General features: G+C 38.2%; 2 protein-coding genes across 2 annotated transcripts; one reads left to right on the forward strand and one right to left on the reverse strand.

The window, feature by feature from the left end:
* Window positions 1-2,526: 2,526 nt before the first annotated feature.
* LOC110370848 (uncharacterized) lies at window positions 2,527-19,164 on the reverse strand. The gene is given in 10 exon segments (XM_064040671.1): window positions 2,527-5,040; window positions 5,107-5,467; window positions 5,470-6,237; window positions 6,337-6,429; window positions 7,571-7,675; window positions 9,533-9,644; window positions 9,948-10,086; window positions 10,816-11,080; window positions 11,653-11,763; window positions 18,769-19,164. Coding segments are annotated over 10 exon segments (2,172 nt in total). The 5' UTR covers window positions 18,931-19,164; the 3' UTR covers window positions 2,527-4,984.
* A 567-nt stretch (window positions 19,165-19,731) lies between these two features.
* Window positions 19,732-22,159, forward strand: LOC110370776 (CDP-diacylglycerol--inositol 3-phosphatidyltransferase). The gene is made up of 4 exons (XM_021326734.3): window positions 19,732-19,925; window positions 20,015-20,149; window positions 20,601-20,918; window positions 21,338-22,159. Exons 1-4 carry the CDS (start codon window positions 19,877-19,879, stop codon window positions 21,496-21,498), a joined length of 663 nt encoding a protein of 220 aa, XP_021182409.1. The 5' UTR covers window positions 19,732-19,876; the 3' UTR covers window positions 21,499-22,159.
* The last annotated feature ends 1,926 nt before the right edge of the window (window positions 22,160-24,085 follow it).

Below are 24,085 nucleotides of genomic sequence, written 5' to 3' on the forward strand. Positions count from 1 at the left end.
AAGCTAAAGCTTTAGCAGAATAAAAATAAAAGCTAAAACTTAAGCATTCCTATACATCAGATCCTTCTCACTAGATTTTGATTCGTATTAGATAGCACTAATTGTTTGGTTAATAATATTGTAGCTTTATACATTTGAACTCAACAACCATTTTACGTATGAAGTGGAAGACTTGTCACAAGTGATTTATTGTTGCTTGTATTATATTGTTATGACCGGTTTCATGGGTGTGCGTTCGCGCAGCGGAATGTTGTTGAATTTAAAGATTTTAATTATGCAGATAATTAGTGTAAGACGTCCTATAATTGTGTATGGTAAATAAAAATTTGTGTATGCAGCCATTGTGGAGAAATTGATTCCGCTGGGCGAACGTTGGCGAACGTTGTCCTGGCGGAACTTTAATCCATAGACTTTAGAAGAAGATGTCCGAAAATTAGTGTGTATTTGTATAATTGATTATGTATGAATGAAATTAGTGCATGCATAAACTTCGGAGAAATTCAAGTTTCGCTACGCGAACGTTTGCATTAGCTAGTTTTCATATAAAGCGCTTACAGAGCTGTAAATTTTACGTACGTTGTTTTGAATTTGTTTATATTTGTTTAAAAACAGATTTAGAAAAGTCGTAGGGTTTAAAAGATAAAATATAAACGTAAAATACACTTATTGGTCTTAGTTCTTAAAGTATGCAGTTTGGGGTCTAGATTTTCACGTTTACACAAACCTTGTAAGTGTCAACATGTTGCCAAGTATCAATGATGTTCCGTTAGTAATTAAAAGTTATAGGATATTTTACCATGAACAGATCATTTCACGACGTCACGATTGCATGGTAAAATGTATGCCAATAATTAGTTTAATCATTCAACTATTCACTTGCAAAATTTCATGTCATTAAATTCAGTAATTAAAGAAAGACAATTATAATACTGACGAATCGAAACCCTACATAATCCGACCAAGTTCGGATAGGTACAAAAGCCCATGCCATATGTCTAAGCAACGTTCTTAACTTGGAAGGTTAGTATATTTATTAATATGGTACAGTTGCGTACACAAGCGTTAGGAAAAAATAAAACAATTGCATTTCTTGAATGAAAAATATTTTTTAATAATAACGCCACTATCTACAACATTTTAGTTAAAATACGTAACGTTTATTAACGTTATTTTTAATCACGTAGTTAAGTAATTTATGTAAGTAATAATAATAAAAATATTTTTGTACACTTATATTTAAATAGAGAAGTACTTGTTAATTGAAGATTTATTTTTATCGTAGATAGTGGCATTATTATTAAAAAATATTTATCAATCAAGACATACAATTGTTTTATTTTTTCCTAACGCTTGTGTACGCAACTGTACCATATTAATAAATACTAACCTTCCAAGTTAAGAACGTTGCTTAGACATATGGCACGGCCGCTTTTTTGTAGCTATCCGAACTTGGTCGGATTATATAGGTTTTCGATGCTCCGTCAGTATTATAATTGTCTTTCTTTAATTACTGAATTTAATGACATGAAATTTTGCAAGTGAATAGTTGAATGATTAAACTAATTATTGGCATACATTTTACCATGCAATTCCTTTAGAACGTCGTGATATTCGACTGCTTTGTAAACAGTGATCTATTCATGATAAAATATCCTATAACTTTTTAATTACTAACGGAACATCATTGATACTTGGCAACATGTTGGAGACACTTACAAGGTTTGTGTAAACGTGAAAATCTAGACCCCAAACTGCATACTTTAAGAACTAAGACCTAATAAGTGTATTTTACGTTTATATTTTTATCTTTTAAACCCTACAACTTTTTCTAAATCTGTTTTTTAAACAAATATAAACAAATTCAAAACAACGTATGTAAAAATCTACAGCTCTCTACGTAAGCGCTTTATATGAAAACTAGCTAATGGCCAAACGTTCGCGTAGCGGAAACTTGAATTTCTCCGAAGTTTATGCATGCACTAATTTCATTCATACATAATCAATTATACACAAATACACACTAATTTTCGGACACATCTCTTTTCTTCTAAAGTCTATGGATTAAAAAAAGTTCCGCCAGGACAACGTTCGCCAACGTTCGCCCAGCGGAATCTGTTTTTGGTGAATTTCTCCACAATGGCTGCATACACAAATTTTTATTTACCATACACAATTATAGGACGTCTTACACTAATTATCTGCATAATTAAAATCTTTAAATTCAACAACATTCCGCTGCGCGAACGCACACGTTTCATGGCAGTCATAGGGCGCTTTCAATTATGCGTTTCTTGACGGCCTGCTGCTGTACCGAAGTGGTGCGTAAGACGTACAGCGTCTGTACGACGAACGCTCGACAACAGGACCGACCGCACTGTCCGCAGCCGTCCCGTACCGCAACTGGCCTTCAAGAAACGCATAAATTGAAAGCGCCCATAGAGTTCTAGTTTAGCACGAGATAGGTATTCTCCTTTGTATTACTTACAAGGAAGCATGCACTATTCGGTCGATGTTTTGCAGGAAGTGGCTGCTGAATACAGAAATCTACATAACATTTCCTTGGTTTTATTAACCAAACAATTAACATCTATGTATCTTTTTGTGACCAAATAATAAGTTGCGTTTTGCAAAATAACCTGATGTAATTCACATAACAAAATTTTACTAAATTTATTTATTTTAGTTGGTAATATTTTATTTTGAAAATATTTTATGGTAGGATTTGTTCATTTAGAGTAATATTTTTTTTCTATCGAGATAACTGTTTAGTTGACCAAATAGGGTATCATTTCAATGATTCATTTAACAGAAGTTCTTGACGAAAATTAATAATTCCTTACACAATAGCTGATTGTAAGCCAAGGACCCTGATGAAATATAATGATGATAAACTGATACAAGTAAAAAGCCAATACAAGACTAATTTTAAATCTCAGTAAAATTAGAAATGCTCATTGTTATATTTACTTTGGATGAAAAACAAATCGCGAAAATTTCGTACGAATAATTTATTTTTGAACTCGACTAGTTTTATACAAAATAAATGTTGTGGTTCACAACAAAAAATAGAATTAACAGCCTGCTTGCTTACCAACATACTAAATACAATAGGAGCAAAACATCATTAGAACACCTTACCTTTGCCTTATTCAAAAATCATAGACAAATAGAATGACGTTTGAATTTTATATTTAGCGAGACATAATGCAAGCATGAATGCATGGTAATATGGAAAAGACAAATGGAAACAATCACACAAAACATTTGTTACTTAAATGCGGCTTGTCGTTAACTTGCCTATTATACATCATAATTATAATTCCCACTTGCAGTTTGGAGATTTTAAATAAACCATGATTTTCATCTATTGACGTCACTCATCACACGATTCATACAATAGCCATTTGTTTTTTTTTTAAGATGTTCACATACCCAAAGTAACACTCATTATTTGAAATGGATTTAAGAATACAGTTTACTAACTTAGGACAATAGTTGTGGCTGTATTTAATCATCAAGACTACGATGAATTTTAAATGACTTCCTAATGACTATATAAATGTTTGGTCAAACTTTCATTCGTTATAATACATAAGGCTGTATTACAATAAATGAACAAAGAACACTCTCGGCGACGCTGACGCCGCGCTCGGTGCTGTTTCATCGCATGCACATAACACAATCCCTCATGTATACATTATTTAGATGTTAATTTCAAATATCGGCACTATCCACTTGTTCATGACCTTACTAACGACTCCAAATCAAAAATTTATTTACAAAATAATGTACATTCCAACTCATAACAAAATAATATAAATCACACAGCCAGTGGTGACATCGCATAACATTACTTACATTATAATTATGATCTCAAAATAAACTTGTGGAAGTTGACGAGCTCGATATAAAATCTTATCGTCAAAGGATCATGAGCAAGTGTAGTCGCGCCGCCCCATAATAGTATGGCCAGTTACTCCTTATAAGATCTTCATTTTATTTACAGTAGGTAGTATCTAATGGTAAAACTTAAAAATATATAACAAAATAGACTTGAGTGGCTAGTTAGAAAAATCTACCAAATATTTGTGATTACAGCATAACAAAAGCATAATAAAAATCAACAGAAACAAAATAATACATGCCTCTTTAACTGGAACCAAAAAAGAGTAATGTTCGTCTGGCGCGTTGCGACGTGACGCGCTGTCACACACCGCTCGGCGAGCGGCCGGCGCTGTACGGCCGGGAGGCTGATGCTCATCCCGGCCCGTACATACACGCTAATAATTTTTACAAGGTTAAGCAGAACAACATGTTAAATTACAGCAAATGCAAATATCATAATCACGCATTGTTTAGTGAAATATCCTTAAATGTTATAGCGATAGTGAGCTTCACGCATACAATGATTTCGTAACGTTCACGACTGCATTCATCCCGAATCGTCCACGCGCCAGACCACAAACTTAAATTACGTAGTCCTCTAAATTAATTTTAACAAATAAAGATTTTTAAAGTGAAAATTGAACCGTTAAATGCTTATTGCCACATTTTATATTTTCAAGCGAAATTAAATTTATTTCAATCACAGCGATGACACTGGTTAAGTAGTGTAATCACTTCACATATATTTGATAGTAAACGAGATACCGATCAGTTGCACCGACGCATCACCGTGCGATCGCCAGCCGCACTTCACACCCGACGTCATCACTCTGTCGAGTCCGTCACGTCACACTGTCACCACGCTCGGCCGTCAACGATGCAATAACACACTAGCATCGTCACACACATGTCTCGAGGGCACCGCGGAAGATTCAATATCTTATCTGTTTATTTTTTGTTTTTTATTTTTTTTGTTTTCTAAAGTAAGCAATAGTTAGACGTAGGTGGTACACCCGCGAGAGTCGAGCGCGGGCGAGGCGTCGCCGGGCCCGGGCCGGGCCGGCGGGCGCGGGCGGGCGGCGCGGGGCTGCGCGCGCCGCTACTCGCTGAAGTAGCGCACCTTGCCGCCGCCGCAGCGCACCACGTCCTCCCAGGCTGAAACACAACAGAGAGGTCAGTACGCAGCCGCGCGCACAGCGAGGCGGGGCCGGCGACACTCACCCGCGCCCACGTAGTCCACGAGCTGCAGCAGCGGCGCGGCGTCGGGCGGCGGCGCGGGCGGCACGTAGCGCAGCGCCAGGCAGCCGGCGCGCACGGCCACGCCCGCCTCGGCCGCGTCGCGCACCAGGTCGCAGCGCGGCCGCCGCGCCGCGCCGCTCAGCAGCTGCTCGTTCACGTCGAAGCCGAACGTGACGCCGTCCATGTCGCGCGGCCGCACCGCCTCGTCCAGCAGGATGACGGGCGGGCGGCGGTCGGCCACCACGTCGGGCGCGGGGCAGTCGGGCGGGCGGGCGGAGCGGGCGGCCGCTCCTGCGCGGCGGCGGCGGCTTGGCGTCGCGGCGGCGCGCGGCCAGCGCGGGTAGCCGTCGTCGGCGGCGAGGCGGCGCCGGGCTCGGCCTCGGCGTTGCAGGACAGAGAGATGAGGTCGGGGATGTTGTGGCGCGTGCGCGCGATGTCGGCGTAGGAGGCGACGGGCGCGGGCGGCGCGGCGGCGGGCGGCGCGGGCGGCGCGGCGGGCAGCGAGTGCACGGAGTCCATGTCGTCGTTGGAGTCGTTGCTGCGGTCGGAGGGCGGCGCGGACTCGCGGCGCGGGCGCGGGGAGGGCGCGCGGGCGCGGCGCGGCGGCTCGTCGGCGCGGCGCCGCGGCTTGCGCTTCTTGGTGACGGTCTGGAAGTCGGTCTCGGCGACGGCGTCGGGGTCGTAGAGCGCGTCGTCGCCCCAGGAGCGGCGCTCGGGCTTGGCGGGCTCGCGGCGCTCGGCGCAGTCGGGCGCGGCGTCGGTGAGGTCGTCGATGTTGGTGCGGGACAGCTCCTCGAGCGAGGAGGCTCGCTTGAGCTTGTTCTCCTTGTCCTTGCGGCGCTCGGTGGATCGCTTCTTGCCGCTCTTGTCGTCCGAGTCGTCCTTGTGCTTGACGCGGCCGAGCTTGGCGCCGCGTCCGTTGTCCGCGTTCGATTCGATGAACCGAAGCAGCTCGTTGACGTCCTTGTCTCCTTGGTAGCCGTCGATCTGTTGGCAGTCGATAACTGTCTCGTTCTTTGAAGACTTTTTCCTCCGAGGTTTTTTGTGTTGACTAGATCCCGAAAGAGGTGAACTGAATCCTTGTACTGAGTTGCCGTTTTCATCTAGAGACTTCTGGAACAATAAAGTTTAGAATATTATTTTATTCAAGTATGTTAACATGTATATCAATTAAAGCTAGATAACAATGTTCTGTACGTATGTGAATAAAACCTTGTAGTCGTCTGTAGCGGAGTTGCCGGTGGAGCCGTAGCTGGGTCGCGACAGCGGCAGCCCGTTGAAACTGCTCGAGATGACGCTGCGGGGCTGCACACGGACATACATTATTATAACTACCACAACGAACACAAAACAGTACAATGCATTACACTTAGGTGAATTATAAGTATATAGATAGATGGAGTCGCTTACCAAGGCTGCTTCATGAACAAAATGCAAATTATGTAAGTCAATATTTCTAAAACCAAGTCATGTTAATATACCCTACCATACCCTACTACATAGGCACAGAAGAAAAAAGGACTTTAGAAATAGAGTGATGATAGATATGGAAATACTATGTCTATTGGACTAGCTATTATTTGTTTATTAATTTATTCTTTATTGCTAACTTAACAACAAATATATATAAAGAATCAAGACAGTGTATGTACAACGGCGAGCTTAACCCAGAATTGGGTTCTCTTACAGCCAACCTTAAAGCCATAGAGAGATTCGATAGTGGTAGGGTAGATCAAAAAGTGCACAGTGTATTACTTCCAGGCAATAATAAAATATTTTTTACTAAGCATCTGGGCCAGTGCCGTATTAACGTATTAAACTATTACTTAGCAGGTCGACATGACAATTTTTAACGATGTGGCATCATGCATCAAAAATTACTTTTCATCATGCAACAAATTATTCGTAAAATCCACCGGTATCGGATTCAGTTATAAAAATAAATGAAACAAACTCTTACTATTACTAGTTTTCATTCCTGTATTGCCTTGCCAGTATTTATTCTCTTTTCTTTTATCATTTGACTTTTTTTAAACACATGACGTAAGCTAGCGTTGATATTTAGAACAACAAAATTTTAATGAACTCTATATCTATAGCATAATGCAGAATTGCAGACTCATGCAGGACTAAGATGGCGCTAGTAACATGCGGGTTTGCGGGGTCGTCCCATGGCCCGCACGTTTGTCACACCGTGATTGCCCGGCGACCTGTCGCTTATTATTTAATTATAATACAAAAATATGGTCCATTGTTCCATTAAAAACTAAAAACTACACGACAAGTTACAGGCATGGATCAGAAATTAATAAATTAATGCTGTGAAGGGATGAAATGATTAGAAATCAAAACATTAATTAGCAAATAAATGTTCAACAAGCCTAGAAATGGTGCATTGAAAACAAGTAAAGCGAACTGAACACCGATCGGGACTATGTAATGTCACCTTAGGATCGACGGCGACCGCCGACTGCGCCGTAGACGATGTCGTGTTGCAACTGGACACAACCTCCGGTGTTGTGATGCAACTAAACGATATAGCGGAATCGACCTGCAGAAACAAATACGCATTAGTGGGACCTAAGCGAATCAGAGCTCTGCTAAATATTTGTATAGTTCATGCCAAACTAATGGCGGCTCGCAACATCCCAACAGTCTTAGCAGAAACCATTTTTAGATACCAGTGGGCGGCCAGTGGACGGAAGGAGTAAGAGCCACTTGTCCTCGGACGTTAGTTGCGAACCGCCATTAAGTTTGGAGAGAATGTTAACTGCAGTGGGAGTCCTACCTCTTTGTCGGCGATAGCTGACACCCCCGCAGTGTGCGACAAATTCTCACTAACATTGTTTTTAAAAAGACTTTCGAACAATAGTACTTTAAGGACATTTTTATCGAGTGCAGTTTTCTTCGTGTCAGTGCTGACGGGGTGTTCTGGGGACGTCTTTTGTTTTTTCTTCTTTACAACTTTCGGTTTATTGTTACTTGTGGACACAGAATTATTAACATCATTACTATTTTCAATTTCGAACAACTGGACGGGAGTGTTAACATTTGTATTAAGTGGTGAAACTAAAGGCTTAGGTAATGTTAAAAAAATATAAGCATTGTTAGGAAGCTGAGCTAGAATAATACGATCATTCTTCGTGGTAGCTTCTTCTCCTGGTATAGTTATGTGAACCTCTATTTTATTATCTTCTTCACTACATTGTTCTGAACACTTCTCTACTGTAGATAGTTCTATATCAGAACTTAAATTACCTGTAAGACTTTCTGTCACATCAACAGATTGGGTAGTTTCTTCTTTATGTTCACGGGTTGTGACATTAAAGTTATCGTCTCTATTACTTCCCATGGATTCCAATAGCTTTTGATGTTTTGCGACATATTCAGGAAAGAACTCAATCAACTCGTCTAGTTTAAGACAACGTTGTGAACTAGATGAGACATCTTGCATTTCGACTTCATAGTCTGTACTCTTTTCATTTTCAGATGTTACTGGTTTTGTGAGCCATGTAATATCTTCTTCTTCACCAGATGAATCACAGCCTTCCTTAGAGATATCTAATAATTGCTTGGAAGTTGACGGAGCCACATCGTCTGTTGTAATATTTATGTTACTATCGACATCATTTGTGTTAGAATTGAATCCACCATCAATTTGAGTCGTAGATATGTTAGCAGTATTCTTCTCTTTATTAACTTTAACAGGATTATCATCAAGATTAGCTTCTTTAAAAGAAGCGTATGGATTATTCGGTAGGGGTCGACCTATGGTCATACTCCTCACGTTCTTTGGATTAATGTCTGACAGAGACGGTTTTACTAACCTATCACCTACTTTTTGTCTATATTCTCTTCTTAATCTAATATCACATTCGTTATAGTCATGTACGAAGGTTTCTTCAACCCTCCCTTCATAATACTCATCATTAGCATTTTTTATTGGTGTATATTGTCCAACTCTATCATGTTCAGTTAAAGTTGTATTCATAGGTGACACAAAATTGCTTTCCACGTCAGTCTCAATTGTTTTAGATTTAGTTGGGACATCCACTGTTTTAGGGTAAGTTTTCTGTTTATGTTTGTCGAATAATTTCGGATTAAACAGAGGTTCGGTGTTAGTCGGTAAGGTCTTATACCAATTGTCGACATTATAAGCCCACAGCTGTGAATTATCTTTCGGATTTTCCTCCTTTTTCTCTTTTGTCAAGCCTTTGGTGACTTGGCTTGATTTGTTGTTTTGGGTGTCCTGTTTGTTATTTAGCGTGAGTTGTTTCGGGCCGCGCGGTTTAGTTGTAGCATTAGTCGGGAGTGAGTCATCAGACTGGCCACCACCGCTGGGTCTGGGGCGCAAGGCGTTCAGGAGCATGGCTTGAGGGCCTGGCCTGTGGGACGGCGGGGTACGCACCTGGTTGGACGCGGTGGTGGTGGTGACCGCGCGGCCCGAGCACACGCTGCCGCTGCCGATCTCCAGCGTCGCGCGCGCAGTGTACGTCATCGGGAACATCGGCTTACTTCTTCTGTGGACAAGCGCATGTGGCAGGTCATGGAAGCACTACGTTATCGATTCACAAAAGAATATTATCTGAGAAATGGTATGTATTTTATTTATTGCATAATTCCTTTTTTTTGCTGAGGTACCACATTCAATTCTCTAAGATTTAACCGCCTACCTATATAGTCTTCAGAAAAATCGTGAAAGGACTGTTAAACTCAAGAAATAGGGACCCATTAGTACCCCTGCCACTGACACTGGCAACTGCACCGTATGACAAGGCGATATTTTGTCAAAATGGCCGTCAAAGAGGACCAGTTGTTCTTACCTATTGAGTAGCTCCATTTCAGCAGGTGTGTTGGCATCGCTGGCGGACACGCGGCGCTCGGCGAGCGGCGGCGGGTTGACGCAGCGCACCGTGGCCAGGTAGCCCGCGCCGCGAGCCGGCTCCTCGCTCAGCAACGACGCTACAAATACAATATGGAACATTTGAATTATAGGTACCTCGTACCCGGATTACAGCTACATTATAGCATTTACCTTTGTTACTGGGTTGAGGTCAGATAGGCAGTCGCTCCTTGTAAAACCGTGATACTCAGCCGCATCCGGTTAGATCCGGTTAGTTGGGAAAAGGCTTTCTTCAATGTTCTTCGAATATGTATTTACTTACTACTCTGAACCAATATCAAATGAATGAATGAATGAATGTCTCATCCTAGCAAAGCCCAATAATATTTTTTTTATTTTTTATTTATTTGTTTACATCAGGCAACGAGGGCCCATAGAAAGTACAATACATACATAATGTATGAGTAGATCATGTTCGTAGAAAACAGGAAATCAGAAATTGAAGAGTCATAGATGATTCAAAAGCTAGGCAAGTCACCAATATGACTTGCGAGCACGTGTCCCTCCTAGCGGTGCGTGGGTATTACAAATTATGATGTTTCTTTTGAAACCTATTAAAGAGTACTCTTCGTTAGAAAAATCTAGTTAGAGCTTTAGCTAACGGCATCGTTTAATGAAAATGCCGTTGTCAGTAAAATGAAAATGTTATGTAGGCAGATTTTCGACTACAACTGCTCAACAACAGGCGGTTGCGCAGGACAGATATGCTCAAGCGTAGGCGCATTCATAGAAGAGACATCGGGCTAACTTACCTATACAATCCTATATAAATCGGTAGTAATACTCACAGGTATCAACGCCGGAAGGCAGACTGCCGCCGTGTATGGCTCGCGCGGACACGTTGCTCGGCGCGGGCGCGGGCGGGTGGTGGCGCACATGATGGCGGCGCGGCGCGGGCTCGGCGGCCAGGGCTGCCACCAGGTCCTGCAGCGAGTTGGAGTGGGGCAGCGCGCGCCGCCCGCGGCCCCCGCGCCGAGCGCCCCTGCACCCGCTGAGCGTCCGCGCCGCCGCCTCGCACGCTTGCTCGTCCTGTTCCACTTCTTCCAGCAATTCCTGACACATAAAATGTCTTTGTTAATACAGTTCACGACAAATATAGTCTCACAAGGATGCTTTGTTTCTTGAATTGTCCCATATATTAATAAGATGACAAAGTAAGTTCCGTTTTCTGATTCTGCTATATGCCAGAACATTCTTATAGTAGTTTAACTTTGCCCCTCTGAAGGCAGCAATTTGACAGCTCAAAAGGCTACAAAAAGTTGTTCTCACGTTTAGAATGTTCCGCTGTCATTAGTAGCCAAATCTTATAGAGTATATTTGATTAACCCTCTATCTTAACTGATGGATTAGTTTCAATCCCACTATCGACATCCTACGTAAAGTTTGGTTGTCAAAAATATATAGCTATTCAATCTCTTAAACAGGTGTCTCTAGCCTCGCTTTTTCATTCACAGTCACTGATTACAATGGCGGAAAGTCCGTCATGCTGACCAATCCGTAGCAGTATCCTTAGTTAGTAGAAACACAACGTTTCCATGTTTTAGTTAACGCAACTTACACTACAATTTATGAGACCTGCAAGTAAGCAAGCACACTGTGGTGTACAAAGTATTTTTAGCACTAACCTTAAATAGACTGCTTTTACCCTCTCGGTCTTTAGGACATTTGTATGTGATAGCCTCGTCCAACAACGCTCGTAATTGCCCATCGTCCAAAGTCTCTACATGTTTGTTATTCTGTGAACAAATAAAACATCTCTTCTCATAAATATTTCAAGACATGACAATGGAAACGTGAAAGAAATTATGGTGTCGTCAATAATAAATCACTTTAATGAAAAAAAAAAAACATAATTACAAGCTGATTGAAGACCGGTTTTCGTTTTTAGAAGCGATATTGATTTTTACACATCTCTTAATTATGTTTTGCATACTTATTGATCAAAATATGACCATAAAAAAGATTTTCAAAAAGTATTTAGAACTAAAGATAAAAGAAGCTTCTCAGAAGTGCAATATAAATAATTTCCTATGACACGTGTACTGTGCTATAACATCTAAAAACAAAAAATCACGTTGAAATTATTTGATGCAGCAATGATACGAGGGTAAAAATAATATATTATTCATGTGAATTGTCAGTGTGATGCTGAATGCACTAAAATGAAGGCTCAAGCGTTGGCGATTTATTATTCACATCGGTACATCAGCCAGACACGATAGTCACGCCACTTACAAGTCACGGGGCCGCCGTATTTCTAAACACTAATTAACTTAATGGCGAGCTGGTTTCGTGGTTTTACATCACATCAGTATTAATGAAACTCCAAATGATACAACTGAGCGATTCCATTTTCACCGCAACTCGGAACAGACCAACCTACGTCAAATACTTAATGAGTGTCATAAAAAGGTGTAACTTTTTGTAATTTGAGCACATTAGCTGAATACCCCAATTTTATTGAGCATCTATCCATATGAATAATATTGGCCCAGAAAATTACACTGATATATTATGGAAAATTGCCAAAATTCTGTCAACATTACGAGACACACTGTCTGGTCTTGGCGTATTACATTGTTACCGGCATCCGAGGCTCAGCTGAATCATTAATGATGAGCGATTTCAATGTATTTGTAGTTGAGGGTAGGTTAACAAACAATCCATTTTGATAATCTGCTACACTTTACGCATATTAAAGTATCTGTTGCGAAGTGTAGATAACAAGTTTTTGAACAAGAAATCCGAAAATACGTATCAATTAATCAAGAATTTGCGAAGGAGATAAAAAGCTATGTCTAAGAAAGTTCTAGGAAGCAGACAAGACCTACATACAAATCGGTCGATAAGACTTTGGTCAAACTTATAGGTAAAACAGTTACTGATTACATTTTTAATCGTAGATACCGAAATAAATAGACGAGGTAAACGCTCAGTCTCAGTAAATGTAGGTGACATTACACCAATCGATTGGCAATAACCTGCAATTTTATAAACAAACAAATGTCTATCGCAGGGGGATGAGGAAAGCGTTGACGTCATGAAATCTGTGCGTCCCACAGGCAGCTACACGGGGCTTCCCGGAGAGGTCATGGTCGGGCCAGGACCGGCCGATGGAAGATCGATGGCGCGCCCTTGTCCCTCGTACTAACGATATTCGTCCCTCGTAACTTTGGCGATATACTTTTTATTCGCCGTCACAAATCACTTGTTGCGCTAGATTTGCTTGGTTAGGAGTAGATAGGTAACTTTAAGTTCTTCAAGAAAAGCTTTCGTAAATGCAGGACAATGAGATTGAATTAATACCAATTCCTGAGACACAGATGCTCAAAGGAAGGTAGAATTACGTGCTATAATCGTAAGAAATTCAAGAAAAACTAAAAAAAAAGCTGTCTGTGTTAATCAAAACTAAATTAGGTGAAATTTTAATTAAAATAAAGTAACATAAGTACGCATAGTGTATTGTCTGACCGCAATTATGAATACAAACGTGTCTCGTGACTCATTAGCAAAATAGCGTTAAGTTGCCGCGGCTGGAAAAAATGGAGCATACAAAAGCTAACCTGCAGTATTGGATCAGTGCCAAACATTTTCCGATTTCAGTAAGTACAGCATAGATACAAAAATACGTCTTAGACTAGCGTTATGAAAGGTCCTGCAGGAAATAGGAACTTATTTTTCCATGTACATATCTTCCTTACATTTAATTACAGATACGAGCTCACCAGAAAACGTGCTGTATGCATGCATTACATTGTGAAGATGTTGGTTTTGCCTTAGCCCAAAAATATTGTATCTTTGGACTTTTCTTCCACGTACCTATGCTTGAAATAAATCATTTCCAATTCGCTGCATATTTTCTACACTCCTCCGCATGGCATGCCCATACCATGACAAACGATTTCAACACAAGTTCTCAGTCACCGGCGCCACTTTCAGACTTCCTCTTACATACTCATTCTAAATCTATGTAGACACGTAACCCCACATCCCTTCCGACGTTCATCTCAATTCTGAACAAAGTAAACCTTTCAAAATAAGTTATCCAACGACTTTGGCTTTAATTTTAATAAAAATCGTGGGAATACGCAAAAGGTCATGCATAAAAGGCTATTAAATATCAAAATTATTTACGTAACGAGCCTACATTGGAACGTGGTTGTTTTCTCAAATATTTATTCATAACAAAAAAAACTTGTTTTAATATCGTTCATGAATATCTTTATTCAAAACAGAAAAGGTCCATAAGACAGTAATACCTTAGGAAAAGTTACCGAAACCCGCAAAGTAAACCGCGACTAAGCCCACAAAATAGGACACGTGTTAATCTAGAATGTGTGGTCGAGGCAGTTGGCCAATACTTGCTAATGAAACTTGTAATTTCATACAAAGCCTTTAGGGCCTTTTCACTGTCCTTTATTGTAGAAGTATATGAAAGAAACCTTTAAAAATCTGCAAAGGTAGTTGAAATGGAAAAGATATTGCTTTGCCAAAATGTCTGCCCTGTGATGTCTATCTTCAGATTTAACAAGCACAGAGGGAGCCTCAAAGTTAGCGTAATTGGGATGTGGAAGTGCTCCAGTGTGACACGTGGCGTGATATTTGAAGGACCGAAAAATCTTACCGTGCGCCTAATTCTTCTGCCGGTATATTTGCAAGCTACGGGAAATTATAGCCATACGTACTGCGCTACACTTTCCTTATAGTAAAAAGCATATAATCATCACTCGTAAGGAAACTAAAAATATGAAGCGGAAAAAAGTATGACACTAGTGATATATTGAGTTAATAATTCTACCAGGCAACCCGGTGAATATTACTGTCCGAAGTTAAACATGGATATATTATTTTATCCACGTTCTGAAGATACAACCTCTCCAGAACAAAAACCAAGTGGACAAGACGAACTGATTAAATAAAAATCCTTTTACAGGAATATACAGTTACATTTTAACGATGGCGCTCTCGCAAGTCGGTCAAGGGTACAAAACTTATCCTGGGCACTGAGGCCTCGGAATCAGGTGCGATTATCGGTGGCCTAGTGTTATTGAGTCAGCACACTGCACTACACCCACCAGTTCTAAAGACTTCGAAATAAGATTAAACGTCGATATGATCACTCGTTCGCATCTCGATTGCCGTCAAAACAAACAATCTTGGTAGCACAGCCACAAAGTTACAATAAGTAGGCCTTGAAGTTTTTTTGATTGGTTTCTTGAATTAATTTAATCTATAACGTACCGTAACTTGAACGGGATATTGTTTAAGTGAGAGTTTCGTTTCAGACTAAAGAAGTGTTATTACTCCTTAGCATGATAGGAGTCATCTAGGTCAATAGGCATCGTCGACATAAAATGATTTAAGCTTTCCTCTAACCACTGCTTCATGATTTCAGCACAAAGACAATTAACTGTCGAGGAATAAAAGAAGAGCTTGGGAGGAAGAAGAGGAAATGCGAAACCGCAAATCATTTAAGTATCGCAGACACACGGACGTTGTAAGCAGTGATGAATTAGACCTCATTATGGTAAATACTAAGCTTGAAAAATCTGCCTAGTCATTCGTTTATCTTGCATAACAATTATCGTTATCAACCGCGAGTACAATCAAAATACAAGGAGATATAAGATTTGTGGTGAGAATGCGCGTCTGCGGCGGCGCCCGCCGTGACGGGGCAACAATGCGGTGCCCGAGCTTCCGTTACACGGCCAGGCCGCACCGCGTAAACCTACACCGGCTCCGACTGTCGCCACTATTGTTACCGATCCGTACCACACTGGCTACCTTTACAGTTCTGCTCGAAATCATTTGCCAACCGACTCCGGTTTTCGTTGTTTCATGCTAAAATCATTTTGGCGAAGGAGACCATGAGACATCTATCACAGATTTTGACCCTTCCGTCCCAAGCGACATATTTCTCATAAGTCATAAATATATCTTTTATGCATTTTAAAATCTATCGAAACGCTAACCACGCATTCAGCTCTTCTGAGATGGTGTTGAGAAAACGTGACCTAGCTAAAAGCACGCGATTAGAGAAATGTCGCCGATCTGTTGCCTGGTGAGCTATACCTACCGCCACAGCGCTCACAAAACGAGCTCAGTTTTTCTCCGTTAATAAAATTATCTACACTGTAAAATCTCGGTACAATGTTTGATACTTTCTTTTTTATCTTATGTTGGAGTTTCGTCCGGTACATTACAATGCATTACTATATTTTTAATATTGATCATGCCAAATATGACGAGATGATTAGACGGCTGCACTGTATAAGATATTGAATGCCTTTTTCAGAAAACCATCTGTTGTAGCGACAAGTAAGCACGTCGACAAAAAATGACACAGTTGATTCATCAGCTCAAATTACCGATTATTGTTCAGGTAAATGTACCGACAGCATTGCTAGATTATTGTCTACAATATAAACTGATACATTGAATGCTTTAGTATTTTTGGGTCATTTGAGATTGAAACTGTATTGTCTTTGCCAATGTGGTCCAAATGCGTTTAAAGATCTAGCAAAGGGTTATTGCCACTAGTTGAGATCTAAGCACTGGTGTCTATTTTGGTCAATAGTTAATTATTTACATCCAACAGTGAACATCAACAAAACTACAGCAGATGCAGAAAAAATAGGAGAAAGATCTGCTAGTTGCAAAGTAGCAAGGGTTCATAAACCGATGGTTTTTCCATCAACCATCATTTTAGGTATGAACCACATGACCCATCTATACCCACAACTTCCGCTGTGACTCGGAAAGCATGTTATTCTTGCTTATTGGCTGTCATCTGAACATCTTTCGAATTTTTACTGAGTGAGAGTACAACTTCCTAGAGAGTGCAAAATATCAGAGAAGAAATAGAATAGATAGAGAGGAAGTTGTGGACTATGTTTATGAAGTAATCCATGTCATTAGCTGACCAAAACTAGTTGTGAAAAACTAAACTAATTGTAAAAACAATTTAGTTTCATATCATATCAGTCAGTGTAGAGACTAACTGATATGCGAGAAAAAGTTGATTTTGATTTTCTATTGTCTTTTCTACAAAACGCCAAGCATGATCAAAGAATTTTGTGTTCCAGGGAAGATTTAATATGACTAAATTCTTCTTGCATTTATGTATGAGAACATTTTGCCTAAAAATCCAATCAATAACAATTTGTATGTGATAACCATTCTAATGATAACTTATCACGTTGTATAAGTTTAGGTATCAATGTTATTAATATCAAAGTCATGGCAGTTAAAAACTTTATTATAATAGAATTGTCTCTGTTGCACCCAGCTGTTTTCTAAATTCACCAGTGTCCTGGGAGAACTTCTTCCTGTACCCAGACAAAATGTAGACTAAACTACTTAAATAAATAGGGAATAGTCTGGCTACAGGGAAATAATTTTTCTAATGGCTTTGGTAGCTTTGGAGCCTTTAAGCTCTAGACAGACAGACTGTATTGCAACTGCAATACAACTGCAAATTGCAGTTCATGGGCAGTTTGAATGCAGTTGACACGACTGCAATGGAACTGCAAATCAACTTCAGAACACTACTGCACAGCAACTGCAATTCAACTGCAGTTGGACTACACTTTTGATTTGCAGTTCTATTGCAGTTGTGTCAACTGCACTGAAACTGCAATTGAACTGCAATTTGCAGTTGGATTGCAGTTGAAATGCAGTTTGTCTGTCTAGAGCCTTACAAACAAACTGTTTCCTCTTCACAGTATTAAATGGCATCATCCTCTTCGATTAATTTGATTTTGAGTCCACATATCAGACTTCCTTGCTCCAGTCTGACATTAGATCTGAAGATACTTTGAAAACATATTAAACATGCTAACAAAATTGCAAAAAATAATTTCAACTGGGGCTATCTGTCACTTGGACAAATAAATCAATAGTATGAGTTAATAAGTTATTAACTACAAATTATACAGTTTCAAAAGAACAGAGTTACTATAATTAATGATTTTTTAGGATTATTGTAATAGAAACTTACCCTTATTTTGAATAAATAAGAAATTATTATTTTCAAATATCTTTTATATCACAAAAAAAATCTGACCTTTAGTTTTGTTTAATTTGAAGTGCTTTGTTGCAGGGTTTTTTGTTAAGTCATTTATATGATATTTCACAATGTTGTGTATGTTTCATACAAAATCATGAATTGAATTTCATATTTATAATTTATTCAACTAAGAATATTCATATCAAGATAACTTTTAACATCTCATTACAGTCTCTAATTATATTGATATTGAATACAGTTTACAGCCAGTAGATAAAAGTCAAAGTTATCCTTCAATATAATATAGCTCTTTGGCTCATAAAAGGAATTGTGTTGACTTCTTGCAAAATATCCTTGAATACTTATTTACATTACTTCATTCAAAATGATTTATTTCTTCAAGCAATAAAGTTACTGTTTGGAAACTCACAGATCCTATAGATGTGATGATTTCAGGTGTAAAAACTAAGTTAAATTGCATACTCATGCTTACCGTACACCAGATAAAGTAAATTAATTATAATTTTTGACAGAACTGTTATCCTTCGCCATTTTCACCTACCTACTTTATTACAAAACATACTGTTTAAAACTATTATTTTCCGACCGAATACAGTATTTTAACAGAAACATTTGCAGCATCAAATAACGCTTTATATAAATTTATTATTGATGACAACTATGGTCCTACTTAGCACAAATTAAAACCAAAAAATGGCAGAGATCGACTTACCTCAACTTCAACGGCTGCAACCGTATTTATAGGTTTGTGGTCTGAATTTGTGTGCTGGTCGTTTACCAAATTATGTAGAAGTTTCGAATCTTCAGTGGAAATATTTGTTGCACTTTTATCCGGAGCTTTCGGTTCCTTATCATACTCCGGCGGAGGAGCCATCTTGAAGGAAGAGCAGTCAGATGACACAAGTCGTATGACTTTCGCACACCTAAATCACTCTTTTCCTTGACAAAATGTCTTTTCCACTTACTAGCTACTAAATAGAATCATGTTAAGTAATTTAACTACAACATAATGAAAGTTTTAACAATTTGCAAAAACGGATTCATCATTTTCAACAGATTCCGACCAACATTTTTAACGACTACAAGAACGCCCTCTAGCGATGTCAATTTCAAGTTTTGTTACAGATTATAAAATTATAAAGTCACAACACAACGTGCTGTGCTAGTAAAATATATTTTATTCATTCAAATTCCTTGAAAATGTTTTATTCCTAGATCATTATCATAATAAAGTACATAATAGGACAAAAATTTGAATATCCAACTCAGTAACAGACTAGAGAGAATGATTATGGATACTGAGCAAATGGTAGACTGATGGGTATATTAAAGTTTCACCTAATTAGCTACAGCTTTCATTAATTTCATTTATTCATCATACTGTCGTCAAATTCTTTGATAAGCCTAAGAAGCCTAATCTACGCCAATATAATGATAAGATACAGTCAGAAGAAGCAAAAAACTGGAATATGGAAATTGGTGCAAGAATTATATGTATTTTATTACTTGCCAAGTTGCTAGGATTATATTATTAGTAGGGCAATATGCCCTCTACAATTTTAGAAATTTGAGTGCACAAACAGACTCGAAGCTATAAATATAAAATTTAAATTCTACTGAGGACTTGCTGGCAAGCTTTTATGCAGCTCAAAAGACTGAAACCTATATAATTTTTTGCATGTATGTCGCTGTCAGATGTCAATCAAACATTCATTCATTCAGTCTGTTCTGCTGGTTTTCTTGTGATAGCTTTGGATTATCATCTGAGCTAATATTTTATTTTGGAGTAATTGGGAGAATAACTCCTTCATATCCTCAAGATGACTGAATCTAAAGAAAACATTTTCCTTTTCGTGCCTAACATCATCGGTACGTACTTTCGTAGAAGGCTATATTATGTATTTGTATGAATGTATTTGCGCAGCCAATTTTGAGTTTGTTTATTGATATTGTTTAAGGTTTTGGGCGAGTGATCCTTGCGATTATTTCTTTCTATTTTATGCCGACGCACTGTATACTAGCGTGCGTCTGCTACGTGACCTCCGCTTTGCTGGACGCCATAGATGGTCATGCCGCAAGATACTTTAACCAAAGTAAGTGAGTTTTATGGTATCATATAATTAAATTACTTTTATCTGTCAGTACAATAAGCCGGTAGATAGTGATGATAAATTTATATTACTTAACTCCATGTAACTGTTACCTTGATGTTTTATTTAGCAAACTAAACATTTAGGCCAACATTTATTGACTTCTTTTTTATTGACAAGACTTTTATCCATGCATAATCTTAATTGCATTATGACTCAAACAAATCTGACTCACCAACGTTCTTGTATGCTGTCCTAATAATCACTTTGTGTAAATAAATTTAAATGATTCTTAATTATTTAATTAAGCTCAGACATACCTACATTGATATGCAGATATACAGGAGACACAATTGATTTTCTATTGTTTTCTAATTAGCAACATACATGAGTTTAATTAACAAAGCTTCTTTAGTTCCATTCAGCGTAAAAAAATAAAATTAACTAATTCCAGGTACAAAGTTTGGTGCAATCCTGGACCAGCTGACTGACAGAGCTGGTACCGCCTGCCTAATGATGACCCTGGCAACCTTCTACCCACAGTACACATTCTGGTTCCAAATCTCCATGGCTATTGACATCACGTGCCACTGGTTGTACCTTCACACCGTCACCTTGCAAGGAAAGGCTTCCCACAAGTTCATTGATATGTCTGAGAACCCCATAATGCGTATCTATTACACTAACAAGTTGGTGCTCTTCTTCATGTGTGCGGGCAATGAGGCGTTCTATGCAGCTCTCTATGTGATGTACTTCTATTCTGGACCTACAGGTAAAGTATTTTTATGATAAAGTATATAATTTATTTAACTTTGATAAAAGAGAAGTCTTTTGTATGATTCAAATATGTAGTTGATGATGACTATCACATCATGTTATACCTTATCAGGGACACAGAGCTTACAGAAGGCTGTCCCTTTTTTTCGATCTTCAGCATCAATTTTGATGTCCTTCCAGTTGAGGCAGCTTCTTTCTTGATTCAAAGAGTTTTTCATTTAATAAGAAAGCCAAACTCATAAGTGAAAAAAGGTTTTCTTTTACATCAATTGATTTAGGAATCCTTCTCCGTGTGAGAGGAGGCCTGTGCCCAGCAGTGGGACAATATAAAGGCTGTAACAGATTTAGGAAACTAATTCTTATTAGAAATCTCTTATTTGCTAATCGAGCATGACATGTAATTTCTTATTTCAGTTCTGGGTGTTGGCCTGTACAAACTGATTGCGATCATCTCTGCACCAGTCGCTATTGTTAAGGCTGGAATTTCAGTCCTACAGGGTGTTGTTGGAGCCATCAACCTTTCTACTATTGACATCAACGAGCGAGCTGCTTTGGCTGCCAAGCAGAAGAACTAAGTACTTTTAGTACAAATGGTTCATAAGCAGAATATTAATATCATTGTAGATTAAAATAAGTTCAAAAGTTTTGTTGAAGATACTCCTTATTAAGTAATGATGAAGAAGTTGATATGTTTTATGATGAAAAAAACAGTTACAAAACCTAGTCACGAGTTTATATCTCAGTACAACAGAAATATTAATAATCTGCTTTTGGCTACATATTTATTTGTTATTATTTTTCTAACCAAAGCAATTTTTTTACAAAATCTGTTTTTGTGGTAGCATTATTTAAAAATCATGTTGATTGTATATTTTTGGTGTTGGTATAGGCTTTTTATGTGTTAGTCACAATTTTGTGAACTGTATGTATGTGCACGACACCATATAGGCACCTGACTTTCTTTGTATGTTCTCACTATAAGTGAAACACAAACTGGAATCAATCATCAACTATTTTAAACATCGCTAAAATAAATACTAACTCGTAAGCCAAGAACTACCTTGTGGGTCACATTGCAGTGTATGTTCTTTAAGATCTAAGATTTTTTATTATCTTAAGTGACAAACAAATCACAAACTCGCTAAACGTGAGGGCTATTGGCAAAATTTCGCCTAAAATGATTGGGTAAAAGGGAGCATGGTGTTAAGTATTTAATAAAAGAAAATACTTACTACACTTACATTGTATACGTTTTTACGACTCTGTCTTCAAAGAAATATATTTATTTTATATTTGAACCTGTTGTCTGGTTGTACTGGTGGTCAAATTACAGCGCTTTCACCCTAGCGGATTTTATGTACGGCGCAAGCCCGCAGCTGTCAATTGTTCAGGATTTTGATTACTGCCGCACGTAAAATCCGCTAGTTTGAAAGCGTTTTACTTGTATGTGTAAGAGTGAAACTGCCCTTTCAATTGTAATGATTATTGTCAGAGGAATGGTGATCTCTACTTATTTACAGTGAACATTGTAAACATTTGTGAAGTATTTTTATAAGTTTTGTGTATTTATAGGTATGGCTACTGATATTATTGACATACAATGATATTGATGGCGTATCTCTCATCTGATGTATTTCGAATTTAAATTAGGCTTAAAATTAAACGTCATGTGCACCCTTCCAAAATCCTGTAGAAATCTAAGACTTCTCTCTGTATGTCGAGAGAAAGATTCTTTGTAAGATGACCAGAACAAATATTTATTTAATATTTAATGTGAAGTCTTTGTGAAATAATAAGTAGCTATTCTATGTGTTGTTAATGAATGTGATAAATGTTATTACTTCCTATTTTAATATTTTTTTGCATATGTTGTAGTTCCATCGTGTCAGGAAAAAGTTGCAATACTATGTTAATCGCATTTAATGTACATTTTTATTTTTATATTTTACTTTAAGGAACCTTCTATTTTTTATTATGTATATTCCTTAGTACATTCCAGTCACCATGAAAGGGATTAAAAGAATGGAGTGTACCTTCAACTTTATGTTGTAAAAAATATATTGAACCTTTTTTTATTGTGGACTTTCGTTTTTTTTTATATTCATTTAATTTTACCCATTTTACCTATTAAAGTAGTATATTGTGGTTTAAAAAAAAGGTTAAGTTTTATACTGTATAACCAAAAGGTAATAACAGTTAACTTAATTCATAAAAAATGTTTTATTTTTACGAATGTGTATGGATTTAACGTAATCGATAAATATGTAACAATGATCATCACAAATTATTCTTTATCTGTATCTATAAATAAGTTGTTGCTCTTCCAGTTACCTACCCAGTACAGGAATAATTTGGGAATTTATTATGGTTAAACAGGTATTATTTATTTCGAAACTAGAGTGGTGAGATCTTTTTTACGGTAAATAAAAATAATGTTTGTTGCTATGTACCTATGTTTAATTCTATTTGTCATGTACTACATAATAAGTGTCCATTTCGACCGCGCGGCCACCTCATATTTTTTGATGAAACTTTGCCAGGAATTAGTAGTAATTTGTTACTTTTCACTCCTCTTTTCCTGAATTTGTTACAAAAAAAACCAAGCCGCTATGACAAAGAACAGTTGGCCGCTAGAACCGCCACTTGCCGTAGTCATCGCCCGTGATTACTCAGAAACTATACAATGCAGATAGACGAATGATACATCAAAAGAAAGGTCTTAATTTGTTAAATTTGTTACAAAAATAAAAAAGGTCAAAACGTAGATATACAAAAAGTTATGCAATGTTAAGTTTTCAGGTTATGAGTAGGTAAGTATATCACCGTAGGCACCAAATTAATAGAGGCTAATGTGTATAGAAAATTAGTCTTTAATTTGTTACAGCGAAAAAAGACAAAAAAATACTAGAAAGCAGGTTCAATAATATGTTAGAGTCGATTTTAGTTGGCCGCGCGGACGGCAATATGCCTAAAATACAATTTCGTTTTTCTCGTTATTAAAAGTAGGTTTTAGCTTAATTAAAGTACTAGTCGATGGGTAACGTAACCTAGTTTGAATAAATATAGCGAATTTAACTGCAGCATTCGTATTTTAGGAGATATTTACAAAAACACAGTGGTATGAAACTGTATGAGAGTAGGGTGTCCATGCATTTTCACATA

Source organism: Helicoverpa armigera, chromosome 22 (genome assembly GCF_030705265.1).
Source record: "Helicoverpa armigera isolate CAAS_96S chromosome 22, ASM3070526v1, whole genome shotgun sequence".
Lineage (NCBI taxonomy): Eukaryota > Metazoa > Arthropoda > Insecta > Lepidoptera > Noctuidae > Helicoverpa > Helicoverpa armigera.